The sequence below is a fragment of the Physcomitrium patens genome, chromosome 1 (genome assembly GCF_059467195.1).
Source record: "Physcomitrium patens ecotype Gransden chromosome 1, ASM5946719v1, whole genome shotgun sequence".
In the NCBI taxonomy this organism is placed as follows: Eukaryota; Viridiplantae; Streptophyta; class Bryopsida; order Funariales; family Funariaceae; genus Physcomitrium; species Physcomitrium patens.
In genome coordinates this window covers 11,482,978-11,496,635 of record NC_143410.1, presented here as the reverse complement: position 1 = coordinate 11,496,635, position 13,658 = coordinate 11,482,978, and the positions used below count along the sequence as shown (strand labels likewise).

The 13,658-nt window shown below is 43.2% G+C and overlaps 3 protein-coding genes across 5 annotated transcripts; 1 reads left to right on the top strand and 2 right to left on the bottom strand.

Annotated features, from left to right (window-relative positions):
* Positions 1 to 331: 331 nt before the first annotated feature.
* On the bottom strand, positions 332 to 4,365 carry LOC112282387 (uncharacterized). The gene is made up of 9 exons (XM_024519956.3): positions 4,098 to 4,365; positions 3,737 to 3,973; positions 3,184 to 3,540; positions 2,836 to 3,003; positions 2,013 to 2,123; positions 1,764 to 1,883; positions 1,463 to 1,649; positions 1,035 to 1,163; positions 332 to 857 (listed from the first exon to the last, which is right to left on the bottom strand). Exons 1-9 carry the CDS (start codon positions 4,209 to 4,211, stop codon positions 844 to 846), a joined length of 1,437 nt encoding a protein of 478 aa, XP_024375724.2. The 5' UTR covers positions 4,212 to 4,365; the 3' UTR covers positions 332 to 843.
* Positions 4,366 to 4,590: 225 nt separating this feature from the next.
* Positions 4,591 to 5,883, top strand: LOC112281581 (uncharacterized). Of its 3 annotated transcripts, none has more exons than XM_024518247.3 (3): positions 4,591 to 4,953; positions 5,049 to 5,178; positions 5,548 to 5,883. In XM_024518247.3, exons 1-3 carry the CDS (start codon positions 4,840 to 4,842, stop codon positions 5,568 to 5,570), a joined length of 267 nt encoding a protein of 88 aa, XP_024374015.1. In that variant the 5' UTR covers positions 4,591 to 4,839; the 3' UTR covers positions 5,571 to 5,883. The 3 variants fall into 3 exon arrangements, with proteins under 3 accessions (XP_024374015.1, XP_024374003.1, XP_024374010.1); XM_024518235.3 differs by having other exon boundaries at positions 5,541 to 5,883; XM_024518242.3 differs by having other exon boundaries at positions 5,049 to 5,208.
* Positions 5,884 to 7,800: 1,917 nt separating this feature from the next.
* Positions 7,801 to 13,028, bottom strand: LOC112281573 (uncharacterized). The gene is made up of 8 exons (XM_024518227.3): positions 12,311 to 13,028; positions 11,577 to 11,943; positions 10,985 to 11,206; positions 10,167 to 10,302; positions 9,483 to 9,672; positions 9,053 to 9,185; positions 8,502 to 8,798; positions 7,801 to 8,215 (listed from the first exon to the last, which is right to left on the bottom strand). Exons 1-8 carry the CDS (start codon positions 12,418 to 12,420, stop codon positions 7,961 to 7,963), a joined length of 1,710 nt encoding a protein of 569 aa, XP_024373995.1. The 5' UTR covers positions 12,421 to 13,028; the 3' UTR covers positions 7,801 to 7,960.
* Positions 13,029 to 13,658: the final 630 nt, after the last annotated feature.

Sequence of the window (13,658 nt, the reverse complement as noted above, 5' to 3'; positions counted from 1 at the left end):
ACAGATGATCTTTGTTCATACAATTCAAAACGCTGATCACTAACATTTCCAAGACAGACGAATCCTCGACCCACAATCAGAGAACTTTGGGTCTGCTGAAGATCGGATGAACAAAGATCTGACTCATCCTAGAACGCCATGGTACAGAAATGCGTGTGGAGGAGGATACAACCAGTTGAATCACAGGAATATGTAAACTAAGATGAGGTCTAAAGAATGCCATTAAGTTTCAGAGTTTAATAAAAAGCTCTTGTCGCGTAACTCAGGGCAGGTAACTCATTACGTGAACACTGAGCAGTTACAGAAACAACTGATCAGAAGGCATACAATCTTCAATTTGAAACCGCAGATTCTCCGTTATATTAAACAGTGACAATGTGTCAGGCAATACCTTTCTATATCCGCTTTACAAAATGTAGATTTTACTTGATGCCTGGATTGTGTGTAATACCCGCACTGCTGCAACTTGTGTTTTGAAAGTCACGCGATAACAGACACATAAATTCCACTCCTAAATTTCTCCTCCCAGATGCCCTGCCAGCAATCATTGCCTGGATCTTTTACTTCCGTTTTAGCTTGTTTCGATGAAAACGGAATCCAAATCGAATTTTGATTTTCATCAATAATCAACAAATTCCAATTACTCCACACACTTGTAACCATCTAAAATTGGCTTTTCCTGTATTGAGTCTTCAGTTCATTCTGGTAATTGCATCTTCATCACCAAAGTAGGAAGGGCCGCAGATTGAACATCCAGTTCTTTCTACCAGGCGTGTCGAAAGGTGTGAATGTTCTGGTCGACTTCTAGCAAACGACTGATAAACTGGTGGAAGTATCTGCATTTTAAGTAGCACCACCTGCACATTCACTAATCGTTGTCAGTTACAGGAAATTCGAGAAATAAGGGTTTGAAGTAAATTACTGAAAAGCAGGAACAATAAGGGTAGCATTTCTAGTGATTCGATTCATATGGTGGTGGAGAACTGATAAGCAACACCCGAGTAGGCTTCCTGGACAGATTAAAAGCATTTTACCTGTAATGTGTGAGCTTTCAGCATCAAGTTGATCATGAGTACTTAAGCTTTCAGAAGTAGCGTCTTCTTGGTTCTCCAATTGTTCACTTGAGATCCGTCCTTCACTTTTCACATGCTCCATTGACAAATCTGCACAGGGAGAGCCCATTAAATCACTACAGAATTACATGAGAAGGGAGAAAAAGATTAAATTATTTTTTTTTAAAAGCAAGAAAAAGGTAATAAAAAAAACATTAACTAAATAGAACGTTTTAAATAAGAAAATCAAAGTAATAAAATAAACAAAATCACCAAACACTGGTCACCACAAAAAACACCATAATGCGTCACTAGTTAACTTGAAAACATCCAGATACCTATCGAATTAGCAAAGAAAAAAGAACGGAACAGAAGAAAAACGATGTCTGCGAGAAAAAGCCATGAGATACCTTCAGTACTACTCTCAAATTCATTTTCATTCCTCCTAATCGTTGATTCTAATGTGTGCAATGCTGACTCTTTCATCCTGAGGGATTCTGCTAACTCAGAACTAGTTGCAACGGCTTTATCCAGACTTTTCTTCAGGTCGCGATTTTCAGTCACCAAGGAATTGCGAACTGCTTGTAAACTCTCCAGCTGCATTACTAAGGAGAAAGTTAGATAGAAAAAAGAAAGAATTTCGAAATGGAACAGCATTGCAAGCAGGAAAAGAAAAAAAATGTAGGCGTATGTTGAAATAGAACAAATTACCTGTTTCCCCAATTTCAACCTTGCTTCGGTCTCTGAAGATAAATCATTTCGGCATTGCTCAGCTTCTTCTTGAGCATGCTTAAGCTTCCTTTTCAATTCTCTCACTTCTTCTTCAGTATCCTGAAATCCACTTTTTGACAAGATCTGAGTATCAGGTAGCATTGATTACCGAATTTCTTGTAAAGTGTAATGTACTATTTCAATGAACGAGTCCTTCAATACAAGATAAAAACTTAATGCAACGTTCACCTTAAGAGCAAGCCGCACTCGTTGAAGCTCAATGGCCAACCGATCTGATTGCATTTCAGTTTCTCTACGACTCACAAGCGCCCGCACCGCCTCTTGACGGGCATTCTTCACCTGTTGGCCAAACAATTTGACGGGATCATGGCTTAAAATGATAATCTGAATCAAACATTCGTTGCTCTTGATAACTGGCGAAAGGCCTCCTAAGTTGAAATTAATAACATGTGAGATAAACGCTTTCTCTATTAATATTCCAAGATTCGCTGAATCCAAGATCCAACCACCCAGGGTGAATTGTGAGAGGCAAGGAAGTCATAAAACACACAATGATAAATGGATGGACCAAGTGTATCTACGAGTGTCGGCATAAATGGCTGGCCGATGATGTGTAAGTGTGGTTCGACAAATTGGGAGATAACAAGAAACAACCCTAAATTCCGACGGAACTGCTAATAATCCATCAAAAGAGGCTGTTTCATATCCCAGTTATAAAGGGATTTTCATCCCGTAAACGAATGGTTCATGCGGGTGCAGAACATAAAGGGTGGACCAAGGCTAGCAGACACGAGTACAATCGACACCAGAAAAAACACAGCTAAAAAATTCAACAACTGAAATACCGTAGTGAAAGGATTCTGCTGCAGACAAAGAAACTGAATAGGGAATAGAGGCTAATCTCTACAACTAATTCTGACTTATATGCGGTACTTCGAAAACATCACAGGAATAGCCTTCCTACATCATACCTATGCTGCCCGGAGGGCAACCAGCATGATGTAGTAGCCTGAAGACGCAGTTATCAGAATGCAGTTAACAAATAACTTACCTGAGACTCTAGCTCTACAACCCGAAGCACTGAAGCTTGCTCAGCTTGGGCACGCAGTTCCCGCTCCTGCTCTATCATCTCCATCAACTGATATCGCAACTCAGCCATTTCTTGAGTCAAATCCTCTGCTTCTTCTTTAGCTTTTCCTTTTTCTGTCGTTACCTCTTCCTGTAAAGCACGAAAGCTTTTACAAATGAGGATTACATCAAGAGAGACCGCTGAACCATACTTGACTACTAGCACAAGGAAAATATTGCACAAGTATATTGGATTATAATGTTGCAATATTCGTGCTTAGAGGATCCCGATGTGCACAGGACACAACATGATTTTATTTCCAACCAGTACCTTCAGATTTTTGTTTTGAGTTTTCAATTCTTCGAGCTCCCGATCTTTCAACGTCAGTTCATGCAAGGCAGCTCGTTCACGGGCTTCAGATTCTGCCAGCCTCATTTTTAGTTCATGGATGTCTTCCTCTACCTCTAATGAAGCTTCTCCCATATCAAGTAGACTCTGCAGTGATAACCCATTCAAAGTCCCAGGGGAGATCAAATCCCTGTCTAAATGTCCTTTCTTCGCAGGAGTAATTAGAAAATCTAATTCACTGTCGCTACAGCTAGCAAGTTGCAATTCTGTCTCAAGGTGAGCGATTTGGGCCTTGAGTTCCTCTCTCTCCAAGTCCCACTCCTCTTCGTCGCGAGCGTGCTGCACACAATAGCTGGCGATAAACTCAAATGTTCGTATGCATCATTCTAGAGAGATTCACATACTGTGGAACGACAGCAACGTTGCCCTGGTAATCGAAAGAGGAGCAGACAAATGGTGGTACATACTGCTAAAAACCGAAACCTATCACATCGCGCATGAGCAAATTGAACGGATGGCAAATTGCGCTTCTCACATTGGCGCTATCCAATTCCAGCTGGAGTTGAAGCGCGACTTGATCAGCCTGGAGCTGCGCAACTTCCTCTTCTAGACCCCAGAGCTGCTCCTTCACACCAGCAATGGTCTGTTCCGATTGATGAAGCTGACCTTCGAGGAGACAGACATGCTCCTTCATGGCATTGGCCTCGGAGGTCTTTGAGTCCAAGGCCTGCCGGGTCTCGACACATCGAGTCTCGAATTGAGCAAGCTCTTGCTGCATACACAGCACAGAAAGAGGGAGAATTAAGAAAAAAGAAGAAAGAAAAAACGCTGGTAGAGCAAGCGAGGAAATCAAACACAGAGAGAAAGCCGCGGAGAGGCGACAGGGGGCGACCTACTTGAAGGCGAGAGAGGCGGAGACGGAAGGCAGGGGAAGAGGGAGGCAAGTCGGAGTGGTTTTGAAATTCGGTGGTGCGGTCGTCCAAGCACGCGGCATAGTAGTGATGCGCCATGAGGCCGGCATGTCCAAGGGAAAGAAAGAGGTGATAACGAGAACGCAGCAGCAAGAACGACGCAGGAGGAGGAGGAGGAGCACGAGAACAGAGAGCGATAAGAGGCCGAGCAAGAGGAAGAGAAACAAAAGGCAGAGGGAAGAGCTAATGCAAAACGAGGACGAACAGGTGTGAACGGGACACTCCCTTTTGCACGGTCTCAGGCCTGGGAGGACCGTTCCCCGACATGGTCATGGAAACTACGGTCTCAGGCCTGGGAGGACCGTTCCCCGACATGGTCATGGAAACTACGGTCTCAGGACCCTGCCCCCCCCCCCATTTCCACGCCTCGGAAAAGAACAGAAGCAGAGCACGACGCACACTGAGCCGGAGTTGCTGCGCCTCTGTTTCGGAGGAGCCAGCAATTTGGTCGCAATCGCTTGTGAACGAGCTTCGACCCTCCTCGATCCTGCTATTGCCTTGCCCTGCTTGAATATCTCCTCTGTACACTTCATCTTTGGCTTATATTCTGTAGGTTATTACAAGCTGTGCGGCAGCGGCAACGGCAGCATCAGCAGCTTTCATCATTGTCGTATATCAAATACGCGAACCTCCACCCTCTTCTTGATCTCTTTCTTTCGTTTTCTGTATGTCGCCCCCACCGTCCCTTCTTGACTTGACTCTTGTCACTGCCGTCGTTCACATTCACCGCTTCTCTGACCTCTCCTCCGTCCCCGACTACCTGGTTTACGAGCTTTTCCAGGTTCGTTACTGTACCCATTTGTGTTTTTTTCCCTTTTCTTTGCTGGGCGTTTCAACCATGTTTATCTACTGTCTGTTTTTTATTGCGTTGTGCAGAAAACGTTGGCAGCCGGCAAGCTCAATGACCATGTGTTGCGAATGTTCCTTGGTACGGGCAATGACGAGGTTTTCCAATTGGTGGAGGCTTTGAAGATTCGTCCTGTCATTAAGCCCATACTTCCCACTCGTGAGTCCATTTACATCTTTCTGGAGCAGGGTAATCTTGTCCTTGCATGTTACTACGTTAATGTTATCTTGAAGATGGTAGTGATCTAATTCACACAATTGTACGATGAAACGGTGTCCTGCACCTTAGGGTTACGGTCACTCCTTTCTTCGATCACCTAAAATATGTGTCGATATTGGGTGAGAGGATATTTGATTAGGCTACCCATTTTTCTACTTTTTAACAGTAATTTCGAGATGTGCTTCGGAATTCTAAGAAATAATTATATGGATTCGTTGGCTGGTAGTAATCTAGTTCTAAGTCCCTTCAAATTGGGATAAATTCATCGACGTTTAGGCATGTAATTTTCTGCTGGTGTCAAGTGTGCAGGATGTTCAGATCGGGAGTTTTAATGCAAGGACACTTTGAGAAGCTGGCGATCTTGAGAATTTCTCCATTACCCCTCGTTCAATCTCTCCCTCAAAAAACAAAGACTTCGACTTCTGTTGCAAGTACTTGATGAGTATCTGAGGTTGTCTCGTCTGTAGTATTTGTGATGGATCACAGAACTAGCCTGGACGATGCGGGATTCATGAAACGACTAGTCTCTGGTTTTGGTTATTACATCTTCATTCCACATCAAATAGTGTTACCCTTGTGTTTAATGCTCCGCAATATTTATGATTCTATTTCAATCCATGAGTTTTAAAACCTGAACCTTCTCAACTTATGTCTTATTGGAGTCACTGCAGCTCATTAGGTCTGTTTTCGTCATCTTAAAGACCATATCTTAAGTTCATGTGCTAAGGTGAATGATGAGTCGATCCATGAGCTACAGCTCTTTTAGTTCTCTAGCCTTATTCGACTGTACACATAAGTGAAGGATGTGACAGCAAAACTTTGGATTCAACATGATGATAGTTATTGTCAAAACGCGAGAGACGTTGTTTTCGCTTAAGGCTTTGAACGACCATACAGTAAGTAGTAATCCCACCGGTATTGTACGACATGTCTGATCCCGTATCTCGCTCTCGCAAGTTATCCCTCACGTCTCTTGATTGCTTTAGATGATGCCACTTGTAGGACATTATGAAACTGACATCCTTGCTGTCCATGCAAATCTCGTGAAGTGAGCTACGTCAAGATCATAAGTAGCTTTATAGTATCTGAAACCGCAAAAGCTGAAGAATGTTTTCTTCTGGGTCATCCAAGTTCGATTGCTGCATGATCACAACGTTATTTCTCCTATTGACTTGTGAGACTTCAACCTTATCTACGGACGATTGATCCTGCAGAGGTTGGTTTAACAACCTTCAACATCAAGTTTCTTTTAATGGCCATTGAAGATACCTGATAGGTTATGAAATGTCCAGGAATCAGAAGTTTGTAGAGAAGTTGCTCTATGTGAAGAACCCTGTGTGAGTATGGATTGCTACAAGACGTACTTTCGTTGCACATTTAGACACCCTATCTGTCTTCCGCCCTACTACATGTATATCAGATTAGTTGCTTCGAAGCAAGCAAAGAAACTGTTCTCTCAGCACCAGTCGTAATAAATTACTTCGTGATCAACCAGGCTAGCTTTGTTGAGAAGCAACGAGAAGACAGTCCCTGCTAGCTGCGAGTGGGAAGGACCAGCAAGCTTGGGAAGGCTGATGAACAGCTAAGCCTCTGAATTATTCTTTTTGATTGGATGAGCTACAACAATTTATTTCGGCAACATGATTAAGCAAATAGAAAAAGCGATTATGGTTCACTTAGCACAACAAATAGTATATAGAATCTCAATCAGATTTGTTCATGTGAACAAACCAAGCATATATCTATGTGTATGTATATACTACTGGTACTGAAATAGGCTGACTTATCTCTTCAATTCCAAATTGTTAAGTTCTAAATACAGTACATGAATGCAAAATAAATGCATGAGGAACGTCATACGATATTTTAGGAAGTATTACGAATGGTTTAATTTGCACAACTGATATGAAATATACTGTCCTTTTTCGTCATCTACTTATCGTCTGTGGAACGAAGTAGCTGTTGTCTAGAATAGAATGTGCATATACTTTCACAATCAAGAAATGATTCATGGTTATTCCAGAATTAGAGTTTCAATCTTGATGAGAACTGAACTTACCTCACATCCAATAAACAAGATTTATGCAGGTAAGTGCACAGAAATTTAACTCTGCAAGAGAGAATAGTGTCTATGAACATACTGTCGTGGAAAGCCTCAGCTCAGAATGTAGCAGTGGAATGGAGGCCTACTCAGCCCCTGCAATTTTAACGTTATGGAATGAATTTATGAACCATTTCCAGGGTCGCTGAATAATGACACACATTGTAATGTACGTATGATTACTCCCTCTAGTGCTGCTTGTGTCGGGCATCCGTTCCTTTCATCTACTTTGAATTGCTAGTCTCAGAACTTGGCCGTTTCAAAACTTTTTGTATTCTGATCCAACTGATTATGTGCTCGTTCTCTCTAATTCTCTGTCAAAATGCACAAGGTATACATATAATCCGAATTGTACCATGTTTGCTCTACACGACACAGAATCAGCCAGACTTACACTTCTCCCTGAACGTGAGACCCCATACCGCAAACAAAGATGCACATTCTAATATTGCCCGACTTCGATCTTTGATTTCCGATTCTGATTCAATCTTTCAATTCAAATGAACCTAGATCTTTTTGAGGTGAACTACGACACGGTAAAATCTACAAAAGCTCGATTAATCGAACAAAAATAAAAAGAAAAATAAATAAAGAAATTACATGTATTTTGTGCTACGTATATCAAACTAAGTCATTGCTGCTCAGAATATCTTCCAGGTCAACACTATCCGTTGTCCCTACTGCTGGCAGCCTCGAAGTATACATATGTCCCATCTTGATGCGCTTGGTTTCCAGATACCGTCGGTTCTCTTTCGTCACACTGGAAAATATAGACCTTCGCTCATGGACCCCAATGCCCAGCTCCTTCAAAGCCTTCACTTTAGCAGGATTGTTACTGAGCAATGTAATGGTCTTGATCCCCAAGTCTTGCAGCATCTGATCAAACACATTCCGGGTTACTCAATCAATGACTCATTAATTCTTTATCTACGAACAACCCATAGGTGTCCTATGCTCAAGGATCCTGCATCCGCACAACCGCTCGCTAATATCAACAAAGCTTCAACCATTGGCCACACCAGTTCTAAGCTTGCTGCATCAGGGAAGAGACTAAGTTGCTCGACCATGGTTTCATGTCTGTGTTCAACCTACTACAAAATCGAACCAATAATTGTCAAGTGTATCTGGACCAGCAGCGAGGAAATGTGCAGCAATCCAATACCTGGGCACTGATGCCATACTCTCGTGAATCAACGGGAAGTCCAAGTTGAAGGTTTGCCTCCACAGTGTCAGCCCCGGCGTCTTGCAGGTTGTAGGCTCTCATCTTATGCCCAAGACCGATTCCCCGCCCTTCATGCCCTCGCATGTAAACCACAACACCTCTGCCCATTTGCTTTATGAACGACAAAGAATCAGACAGCTGGCTACCGCAATCACAACGCGTAGAGCGGAATACGTCACCAGTCAAACATTCTGAGTGTATTCTGACATAAACGTCAAGCCCACTGCTTATGTCACCCTGCAGAATCACATGACAATTAGGAAGACGTGAGATAATTTCATGAAAAGCTTCAAAACTAAGTGCTCGATACTGCCCTAATTTGACATGAAAGAAAGCTTCACTTTAACGATCCAGAGCTACGAACTACTCTCAAACGAATCTTAACACTAATACTAAACTGGAATCAACCTTCGCTTCTAAAGTCTTCCCTCTCATCTGCATCATCGTGAACAAAGAAATTTTGTAACTCAAGCAGGTTCGACTGTAACTACCTCAACGATAGCAGCGTGTTCCAACCCATCATTCGACTCATAACTATACACCTGAAACTCCCCGTACTCGGTTGGAAGCCTTGCACGCGCCGTCCGTCTGACCAAGGTCTTTCTCTTGGATTCTTCTCTATATCTGTCAGAAGCAAATCCTTTATCAGCAACTATCAACATCCACAGGCCAAGTTCATACAGCTTGATTTTATTGTCATTGAGTCTGAATGACTAGCGTGTGTTTCAAAGACAGCACCTCTACCAACGGTATGATATCCAGCTATTTAGAAGTGAATCATTGAACCATCTACAACCTGAAGTAGTTCCAACATCCGAAACCTCTATCAAAGACGTAGAATCCAAAACAATTTAAACTTGTATCAGCTTACACTCAAGTTTTGCACATAGAAGAAAACAGAGAGAGAATAAAGGACAGTACTTGACAAGTGCGTCAATCGATATTAAAGGTATCCCGTGCTCTTTTGCAAACTTCTTCAGATAAGGGAGGCGAGCCATTGAGCCATCATCGTCATTAACAACCTCACACAAGACTCCTGCAGGTGGTAACCCAGCTAGTTCCGATAAATCTAGCGCTGCTTCTGTATGTCCCCGCCTAGTCAACACTCCACCTGCAGGAAAAACACCAAAGTATCAGCTGTATGAATATCGCTGTCGGTATTTTGCTGTTTTAGTGCACAAACAAATTACGAAAGCTAGGATACGTTGGCATTTTTATTTTGACTCGATCTACTCGTGAATAACAAGGAACCCTGATGTCGAAACACGATGTAAGCCAACAACAAGTACACTGTACGCTTGAGTACATTTACGCTAAATAATTAAGTAATACAGAGCTATGCTGCCAAATACGAGTACCAGTACGTAAAATTGTTGGCTGCAATGCACAATGATTTAACCAAGAGCGATCAATGGGGATGGCATTTCAGATAGGACGAAGCAATAAATAAATCGATTATAGTTAGTGAATGTACGAGTACGTAAGAATCTAATCAATAGAACAAAAGTACAATCTTCACCAACTTTGTCCAGCGATAGTCGTATTCCGACTGCAAACGCAAATGGTAGCTGTGCTAATGGGGTCATAACTTTGAACCTTCCTCACCTTCCCGATATTTTATAGGAAAAATGTGGCCGGGTGTAACAAAGTCTTCACGTATCGAATCTGGTGATGCTAATGCTTTTATTGTTTGGCATCTATCTGCTGCTGACACACCTGTTGACGTACCATGCTTTGCATCCTGCTCAAACGATATCACCGATGTTAAAATAGACAATCCTTCAGCCATCACTAATAATTCAACATTCGCCAGGTAGACATGAAATTGAAGACCAAGAATGACATTGATTCAAATCTCCGCTGGTCCACTACTTCTCAAAGTGGTATACAAGAATAGATTTCCTAAAGAACGTTCATGACATTGAAACGCGATGGAAAAAACTTTCCAGATGCTTCTACCAATGCTAATCAACGTAGCTCAGAGATAACTGTGTGGCACATGTATTCAGAAGATTGCCCTACTTCAGAGCGAGAAACAAGGAGACAGCACGATGAGCCGAATATGACACTTTTCATTGCTACCGCTGAGTCTATTCAACCCAGCACCCTCAATTACTAATGCTGACACTGTTCAGCAACTTTCTTATCACGCATAACCTCCAGTGAGAAAAGTTACAACTATAAACCAAAACACCATCCATGTTACTGAGTTGAAAACTACTCTTCTTTACAGTCATGTGTTGACTTCTAAGCCCCACATGTAACCTTCCCCTAAGAGCAAAATTTCCTACGTAAATGCACCGCTTCAGCAGTGATTAAGACTTCTATGCTTAATCAAACAAAAATTAGGATCTGAAAAAAATTTCACGGTCCTCAAAAGGTTTCTTATGTATGTGTACACAGATAAAGCAGAGGTAACGTACCACAGTCCAGGTGAACGCAGTCCTCATATTCTCGCCATTCTCTTCTTGAGGAACCATCAGTGGAAGACCGAGTCGGTCTAAATCCTCGCCTTTCATAGACACACATACAATCCCAGTGCTGTGCCGCACCAAGAATGCCATTGCTTGCGGTGTTACGAGTGATCCTGCCATAATGAGGTCGCCTTCATTCTCTCTGTTCTCATCGTCCACGACCAGCACAAACTGGAAGAAAACAGATTTTTATTTTTTATTTTTTATCAAAGACGGATGATTTCTACACCTATTTTCATTTCAATTCCAAAGATCGAAATTAAACTTCCACTACTTCCATCCCACTAATATCCTTGATAGTGTAATCAGGTAGACTGAAGAATTCCAACGACAATCCGGAATACATTATTGGAGTAATTCTGTCGTGTGGGACATAATTTGCTGCGGTAAGTGATATGGCCGGCTAAAATGGCAGTGTGGTGATTAAAGCCGCCTTTCATGATCAGTAGGATCCAAGAATACTAGAACATTGAGGTGACCAACTTCTACTGGAAACTAGCTAGATCGGCGCATTGAGAAGACGAAAAGAGAACTTGCGTACCTTGCCAACTTTGATGGCCTCCACAGCTTCTTCGATAGATGAAAATGCTTCCCCAGTCTCATCAGACGATTCGTGTGAATCAGTCCCCAATATTTTTTCGACAACAGGAATAACGCTTTGGGCAAACGAAGCCCTTTCATGGAGGTCTTCAGAAGCGGGTCCTACGATAGCGGTGTTACTGATATTTACACGACTAGCATGTGCACCGTTGGTACTTCTACACCTTACACTCGATCTGAGCCTGTCCCCCGCAGATTTTTGACAATCACTGTGCGATCCTGAAAAAGGCTGCGCAGTGGATATATTCTGGGCGTTTTGCACCTTCAAAGGTCCCAACCTCCTGCTTCTCAGGTTGGGTCTGAAATTGCTGCACACCAATCCGGAGTAAAGTTCAATTGCTCAGAACCTTTTTCGTGCCGATCGGATGAAGATTCGTGATCAGTATCTACAGCATACTCACGGTAGTACTCTCCCCGAAACACCAGTGAAATCTATCGCAGACCAAGTGGTCGAATCGCTTTAGGAGCTAAGGGCTTGCATCAACAGCGATTACGGTAGTGAGAATAATCCTAAACCCTAAACCCCGTTAAGAACAAGCGTTACAGCAATACATGGGCGCTACTCTGGGATTCTGAAGGATAAGGACATCAAATTGAGACTTCCTGCAGAATGGAGCCAATTGGCAAGTAATAGACTTAGATCTTCGGAAAGGCAAGTGAGCGGAGAATAAGTACCACGAAGTGTTGCCAGTGCTGCTGGTGATACTGCTGCTGACGACGTTGGAGGCATGGATGGGAAGAGAAGCGCGCCATTCTTGTACCAGATCAGTGGAGAGGAGTGACATAGCGGGAGATGGAACCGTATTCAAACTTCGTCAATGATCACGGGGAGCACAACGAGTACAGTAGCCAGGAGAGGGAGGAATTGTAAGAGCAGAGAAAAAGATGGGAATGACGAGGGAGAGTATGGCCCAGAGGCTACAAGCAACTGATGAGCTAATACAGGGGAGAGGCCCCAGATGGTGACGCAATCGAATTGTGGGTGAGATTGCAAGGGATCGCTGTTGAATTTCTCTGTGGAGGAGAGCACAGGAAACAAAGCTGAGGTGGAAGTTGGGAAAAGGAGAGAGCAGGAGAGGCAGAGAACGAGAGCCTGGGAAAAATGTCGATGCAACTGCCCAGTGGCTGATGTCCAAACCGTTTGAGTGTGCTTTTGGGTGAGCTTTTGGGGTGGCAGAGCAGGTGGTCTGGCCTGGAATGGCCCTGAAGAGAGAGCAGCATGCGATGCTGGCGGTGTTCGAGGGGCTGTGAATGGCAGAATCGTACGGTGCGGGGGACTGCGGAAAAGCATCAGAAACAACAATCACAACATCGTCAACTACAAAAATGCGAGCAGGCAGATCAGGAAGGAGAGGACCAGCGAAGCTGCAGCAGAAGAAAGCCTCGAGGGTAGTGCCAGCACTACTCCCTGGTAAAACTTTCCCAAGAATTAATACCCGCTAACCTTCGTCCCCTCCTCCGCCATCTCCTCATTCCCTGCCTTCGCTCCTTCCCTCCAACTTCAGCGAAAAGAAGGCGAAGAAGGCTAAGCACAAGAAGCACAAGAATCGGAAGAAGGGAAAAATAAATAAATGAATGAATAAAGGAAAATAGTATCCACGTGATCATGGCTTCAATGTCAAATCGAAACACCCACAACTCCTTCCTTCTAGTTTACAATTTTTTGTACTTGTTTCCCTTTCTGTATGTAATTCCTCCCCCCTTTCAAAATCTCCACTGACACCCAAATTCCACCAAATCAGGAACTCGGAAGCCTCCAGGTGTGAAGTTCTTCCATGATCCGTGGACACTCATTCAATGATGTCAGGAATCTCACGGCGAGGTCTGTTGATAAGTACCCAAGCCCCTTCATTCAAACATGCTCCCCTTTTTCCTCCTCCATTCTTCTTTCATTTCTTTATAATTCCCTTCACACTTCCAAACACACACACGTTTTCTCCCTCACTATTACTGACTTTATCTTGCCACCCTCTCCCTCATGACCGCCTCTGAACAACACCGAGCGCAGCTGAGGTCAGTTCCT